The sequence below is a fragment of the Argiope bruennichi genome, chromosome 5 (assembly GCF_947563725.1).
Source record: "Argiope bruennichi chromosome 5, qqArgBrue1.1, whole genome shotgun sequence".
NCBI classification, from domain to species: Eukaryota; Metazoa; Arthropoda; class Arachnida; order Araneae; family Araneidae; genus Argiope; species Argiope bruennichi.
The window spans coordinates 30,796,273-30,803,200 of record NC_079155.1 but is presented as its reverse complement, the minus strand read 5'-3'; the positions used below and the strand labels follow the sequence as shown (position 1 = coordinate 30,803,200).

The window sequence follows — 6,928 nt, the reverse complement described above, 5'->3', positions numbered from 1 at the left end:
AAAGGGCTTAGAAAAAATTACAAATCATGTACTAACTAGAAGATAGATATAGATACTAAAATCTGTAAAAGCAAACCATGCTCTTCATCAATTAAACTTGCATGCAACAAAATTTTTTAAATTTAAATCTACACATCATTTCCTCTTAACTAATAAATGGTGTTCTATAGGCTAAAATGAATTATTTTTTCAAATCTATGAAAATATTTTAATATATTAACATAAATTTTATTATATTGTAATTATTTCATTCATTCATTGTTTAAAAGATTATTTTTTAAGCATTATATTTAATATCATTATATATAATGATTTTTTTATATATAAATTTATGTTATGAATATCTTTAACTTGTACATTAACACAAGATATTAGATTAATTCTTACAGTCTTTGGGAATTACTTTAAAGTGAATGATTTTTCTCCCCTTCATAAAATAAAAAAATAATGCAGAAATCACATTAGAAGTGCAATTTAGTTGGCTTAGCGTTAATACTATAACCATTTTCAAATTCTTTGCATAGTTGTGAATATTCTTTTACTACTAAAGTTAAAAAATTATTAATTAAGAATACTTAAAATTTATGACTTAACTTTTAATTTTACCAAACATTTAAATTTTATGAAGAATCTATAAGCTTCATATCACTGCTAAGATTTATTGCATCTCTCTAATGTGTTTTGAAAGAAGCCATATTTAGATAATAAATTATCAAATTACAATTGCAAACAATGAATGTCAAGTTAATCTTCATTTCAATAAAAGATCCACTCAGTATAAGAAATTAGATATATTGAAATATATTTTGAAACATCTCCCATTTTTAACTCTTCCAGAAATTTCCTAAAGTCTTGGAAATTATAAGGCTAAATTGATTGAAGTACTAAACTATACATTTTATTTTGTTTCATTTTACATACATAACATTAGATCAAATTTTTCAAAATCACTTAAATGATTTTATTCATGTTCTATTATAGAGCAAAGATAAAGTATTTTCCTTTTATTTGAATAAATTATCAATTATGAAATTTTCTTGCATTATAAAAGTTAATATATTGAGATAAGAATAACATTGATATTTTAAAGCAAATCAGAACTGTAGGTGTCAGGTTATTAGAAAAGCTCACAAGCAATACACTGAAGTTGATTGAGTTACAGCATAATAAGTTAGTGTATTGTTAAATGGGACATACTGTCCAGTAATGAGTTTGATTATTTCTTGAGCAGCACAGCCACCTATGAAAGCTGCAATAGAATGCAGTTCAGCAGCCCCAAAACGACACACTTCATGAACATAATCATCCTTTGTGATGGGTGAACATCCTAGCTCATTCATTAATGATGTAACACAATTTTTCAATTTCACAATATCAGATTCCACTTCATCATTTGTCTGCCCAGGATATCTGCAATATTGTGAATGAAATTTATCCACTGCTCTTAACATTACATAGAATATTATGTCACTATCATCATGTTCTAAATCTGATATTAAATTTTGAACATTAGACTTTCCTGGGTTATATTCATCTTTGATTGGTCTACCATACAACACACGCAAGCAATGTGCATTTTTACAAAATACTTTTACTTCATGCTCTGAAATGAAGTTAGGTGGTTTTCCCAAACCGCCAAGAAGTTGTTGAACTTTTGTATATATTATGTGTGCATCTTCTTCGGCTTTAGCTTTATAAATATTTTGAAGTTTAATGTAACTCTGTGTATCTGATGTCATATCAGGAATAACACCTCTAACAGGAAGACATCCTTGACCTTCATTATTAACAAACTCTTTCAGTGCCTTAGCAAGTATCCAAAAAGATTTACTTTCACTAGTTAAGTTATCGCAAAGAGGATTGTTCAATATCTCCTGAATTTCACTCGGAACATTAGTTGCAGTTATTGATCTATTCACTGCTCTGCATGCTTCCTGAAAATTTTCTTCATCATCTCTTTTTCTTGCACCTTTCCCAATTTCCTCTTTGAGAAGGTTCTTTTCTTTCATATTCTTAGGCATTTGACCATCATTCCGACTTTTCCAGCTATCTAAATACTTCAAAAGAATCACCACAAAAGGCACGTGACCATGCTCTTGATCAGTTAATTTCTCTAAATCAATTGAATCAACATATTCTTTCAAAGTAGGAAAGGGCCTATCTAATCTCAAATCATGGAATTCATTTTCAGGCCTGCTCTCGATAATTGTACGATCAGAAAATTGCAATCTCATATATCCTATCATACCATAAGAACGACAAACCAAAAGAGGAACATCTTGTATCCACAACGTTTCAGCCAATTTTAGAAGAGTAGGTTCTGTAACATTTGTAGCTATGACAGCCGTAAATTTCGAGAAAAATTTAGGTTCGGCTTGCAAAATGCATTCCAAGGTTTCATCAACAAACTCACCTCGAACATCTGGATTCAATTCAAGCAAATATTCTGTGGTAACTTTTGCTCGTGATTTACCAATGCTATCTTTATCAAGAAAGAAATTGTTCCCAGCATCTTCTCCAGTAACAATTTTACCATCAAGAATAGTAAAGGCACCGATTCCAGGCAAAACTAAACTTTTCAAAATTTCAGTTCCTGTAGCCGAAGCATTTATTAAACACACATGAGCTGCTTCTAAAGCATATTGACCATGATCATCCCATAATCTCAGCTGTCTGTCATATTTTACTCTTTTGGGAGATTCTTCATATCTGTTATCGCCGGCGTAAGCCATGATGCTGTATTTAAAAAGAAAACAAATTAAAAAAATGCCTTCAAAAGGAAACTAGCAATTGAGTTGTTTTCTAACTATTGAAGTTCGAGAAATAAATTTTTGCATTTTGATCTTAGATTTTTTCTAATATATACAACTCTCATAATTATAATATTCATATGAATGAAATCTCTAAGCAAAAATCGAGAAATATTTTTATGTCCTCTATGAAATAATAAAATAAAGTATCGATGCAAAGCACTATACTAGATTTTATGGAATTTTTTTTACAAATATAAAACTTTTTCTTAAAAATTAACTTTTTAAATATATTCGAGAAAATTTTCTTTTGATAAATAAAACAACATAGATTTATGTTTAATATTGTTTATTTTTTCCATTTCCAATGCCGTTGCTACTACAACTTCTCCTTCTTAATGTTTTTATTTACATTTTTTTATAAAATTTGTCTGCATACGGCACAGCTGTCAACGTTAATACTGTAGTTTTAAAAAGATAAAGTATTTTTAATACAATCTGATTAACAAAAATAGTTGGAAATTATTCAAATTGATGTGTTGCGTATAAAATTTTAATTATGTTTGTACGAACTTTGAAGCTTATTATTATTACTGCATCATAATACTGTACTATACGATGATTTTGTATAGTACTAAATTCAATTCTTGATCCTTGGATCGAATTGAATCGTTTGATATAAATGCATAATTTTCATAGAAGAAGTCTCTTCAATTTCACTATGGTTTCCCACATTCAGTTGAAGTTTCCAACCTTAGCTGTTTACACTGTATCGCTTCCACTCGTCTCGTTCATATTTTGTGTTCTGTGGTCCCTGTTTTTTCATTTTGAGAGTGCAACTTTTACTCACTGTCAAGTTCGAAACTATTTGCCATCCATCAGCGCAGCCATCGGTAGTTTTTCGCCTCAGAGATACATTTGGCAGATATGTGTTGCTATCCATTCTGCTCCTAGATTTTTAGTGGTTTGTATGTACTACAGTCATCTGTGTGATATACTGTTTGCCGGAGCTTTATGGAATTATTTGGCTCTACTTATATTCTTACTTCAAGCTGTGGAAGTGTCTAGTTTACTTGGACTAACGTTTGTATCATCTTCAGAAAATTTCCATGTCCATGAATTTTGCTTTATAACTTTCATGGTGTCTGCATTATCTAATATGTTATTGTTATACTTGACTATGAAACATGGAACTAAGCACAGGTTAACAGTTCAGGAGAAATTATCTTTAAGGTATAAATTTATATTTGGTATGGTGAATATAATTTCTTTTTTCCTAGCTGTGTACTTTTACTTCCGTCATAATTGGTATTGTGAGCCCATTGTGTACACTTTTTTTGCTTTTTTTGAATACATTGTTGTTGTCACAAATATGGGTTATCATATGACAGCGTACTGGGATTTTTCTGATCACATTATTACTGTTAACTCGTGCTGTAGTCTCACTATTACACCAAAGCAACATACTAAATATGCTATGAATGACTTTGTGATAAAAGTAGCATAAAATATTTTTCTTAATGAAATATTCATAAAAGTTCAAATTTGTCATTCATTCAATTTCTAATTTATTTTCTTTAAGTTGTGCATTTATTAGTCATTTATACTTATTTTGATATTGAATCTATTTTTGTACAGTAGTTTGGTTAACTATAGCCTGTATTTAACTGTTATGCATATAAGAGCTAACTTACATTCTCATTCTATGGAAATGTTTGATATATGAATGTAGATTTATCAAAGGCATAAATGGGTACTTACTCATCACCCTGATAGTAGTCATATACAACTATAAATTTTTCATGAGCTCGTCTCTTTCCTGTTAATCATGAAGGCTGCCAAATGTGCACAAAGTGGCAATTACAGTAACATTAGCTCAGAAAATTGGTATGATGTCATGAATTTTGCAAAGTAAGGTTGCAATACTAGGCATGCATTTATCTTGCTGTCTTGTAAACAGAAAAGTATCATACATACTTAATCATAACATACTTAAGTAAATGTGTTCAGTGTTGTATAAATATGCTATTATTCTAAATATTTTATAATTGATTTTCCACTGATCTCACTGTAGATTTTACATCTTTGCACTAGATCTAAAAAGGAAAAAAATTAAGCCATATTTGTATATATTTTATGAATATAACAAGGAAAGAAAGCGAAGAAATTTAAGTAGTTAATAGAATTTATCAAAGCTATAAATTACTCCACAGGATGTGTATAAAACATTATTACATTGATTGAAATGTATACTATGTTGTAGCATGCATTAACTTAAATGAAGTAAATTATTTGACTTAGGAAACAATATGCAAAAGATTTTTTTTTCCTTATTAAATGCTTGTTACCTAATAACTGTAATTAATTAATAATCAAAAATATATGAATTGTAATTTCAGGTTCAAATTATAAATCGCTAAAAAAATTGTTATTTTGGTGAAAGAAATTGTTTGTCATTAATTGCATATTATCAAAAATGCAGTTAGTTGTTTAAAAATCAATTGCCTTTTTTCAAAGATTAGAATATTATATTTTATGTATGTAATTAATGGAAATTTATCCAAACTGCAAATTATTCCACAGAATGTATATGAAACATTATTACATTTATTGAAATATACATCATGTAGTAACAAGGATTAATTTGAATTTAATCATTTTTAATTATCAGAAAACAGTATGTAATATGTCTGTTGTTGTTGTTTTTTATTATTTATTTATTCCTTTTTTTCTTATTAAATGTTTTTCCCCCTTTAAATCAGGTAAATACAGAATAATAAAAAACTAAATACATTGTTAACTTTAATGCAAAGTATAATTCCCTATAAAATTATTATTTTGGTGAAAAAAAATTGTCTGTTACTGAATGCATATTGTCAGAAATGCTGTTGTTTTAAAATCAGTTGTCATTTAAGAAAGTTTATTATTATGATTTATTTTAAAAAAAAAAAATTTTTAATGCAAATAAAATTGCATTATTTGTTATTGTTATAAATAGAACAAGAAAGAATCTTTCTTTGTGACTCAGACTATAATTCTTTACATATATTAGTGCTTGAAGTTTCATTTTCTTAAGTAAATTCTTTATACTTAAAATTTGGATTTCAGTGTATGTAAAAGACATATCCATTCTTATTTTAAAATTTTATATCATGGTTAAGTTTTATAGTGCATTTTAAATTCAGGTTATCCAAATAGGAAGAAAAATATTCATACTGAATTGCTATTACTAATAATTCTGAAGAAAAAGCATTTTTGTTGGCATTAATGTGAAAACGGATTTAGTTATGTACTAAATTAATTTTAACTCTATGCAAAATAAGTTTGGTGAATTCAATAATTGTGATGGTTTTCAAGTAGTTGTGATTAGATGTAAAAATAATCAAAATTGAATTAAAAAGAAAAAGTTATCTATTTAAGTAAGGATATATTTCATTCCTATATTACTCTTATTATTTTGAAGTAATGTCAGATTTAAAAATGAATAAATTTGCACATGGTCTTATTTATTACTAAAGTGCTTAATTAATGTGTGACATTGCTTCAACATACAAGTATCAAAATATACCACTGAAAATACTAAGTTGAATTAAACCATTTAAAGGAACTCTAAGCAATCTTTCAGAGCAATAAATCAATTCTTTTTATATGCTATTTTAATCTTTATATAAAGGGCTGCTGTGGCTTGGTGATAAGGTCACAGAACTAAAAGGTTCCAGGTTCGAGATCCTGTTCCACCAAAGAATCAGTGTGGAAGCAGGTCTGATGCATCCTAAATCCATCAAAGTCAAATGGCCTTTCAGAAAGTTTGGTTGGAGAGGGGAGCAGAAATTTAGAGAGGGGAGTGCTAGCTGTGGTATCATCCTTGTAATCTGACCATGCCTCAAAATCATGAGGTCTGTTCCAAAATTGCCCTAGTGTTACTTCAAAAATGGGACATTAATATAATTAAATTTAAAACTTAATCTCTATATATCTCAGTTTTGAAGCAACAAATAATATAGCAAACTAAAATAACAAAACATTTAATTGCAGGCCATTTTTATGACAACTTGTTTCAATATCTTATGTTTAAAGAATTTTTAATTCAAAAATTATTTTAAAGAGAATGAAAAAAATGTTCAAATTAACACAATCAGAAGACTATAATATAAAGTTTGACTGGTCTATTGACACTT

At 28.1% G+C, this 6,928-nt stretch overlaps 2 protein-coding genes across 2 annotated transcripts; one reads left to right on the top strand and one right to left on the bottom strand.

Annotated features, from left to right (window-relative positions):
• Positions 1–644: 644 nt before the first annotated feature.
• LOC129969654 (NEDD8-activating enzyme E1 regulatory subunit-like) lies at positions 645–2,767 on the bottom strand. The gene has a single exon (XM_056084307.1). The coding sequence runs from the start codon at positions 2,730–2,732 to the stop codon at positions 1,128–1,130; it is 1,605 nt and encodes a 534-aa protein (XP_055940282.1). The 5' UTR covers positions 2,733–2,767; the 3' UTR covers positions 645–1,127.
• A 412-nt stretch (positions 2,768–3,179) lies between these two features.
• On the top strand, positions 3,180–5,122 carry LOC129969655 (post-GPI attachment to proteins factor 2-like). Its single transcript, XM_056084308.1, has one exon. It carries the CDS (start codon positions 3,433–3,435, stop codon positions 4,255–4,257), a length of 825 nt encoding a protein of 274 aa, XP_055940283.1. The 5' UTR covers positions 3,180–3,432; the 3' UTR covers positions 4,258–5,122.
• The last annotated feature ends 1,806 nt before the right edge of the window (positions 5,123–6,928 follow it).

Coding starts and splice junctions, on each gene's coding strand:
- LOC129969654 (XM_056084307.1), bottom strand. CDS start 2,732: ATGGCTTACGCCGGCGATAACAGATATGAAGAATCTCCCAAAAGAGTA.
- LOC129969655 (XM_056084308.1), top strand. CDS start 3,433: ATGCATAATTTTCATAGAAGAAGTCTCTTCAATTTCACTATGGTTTCC.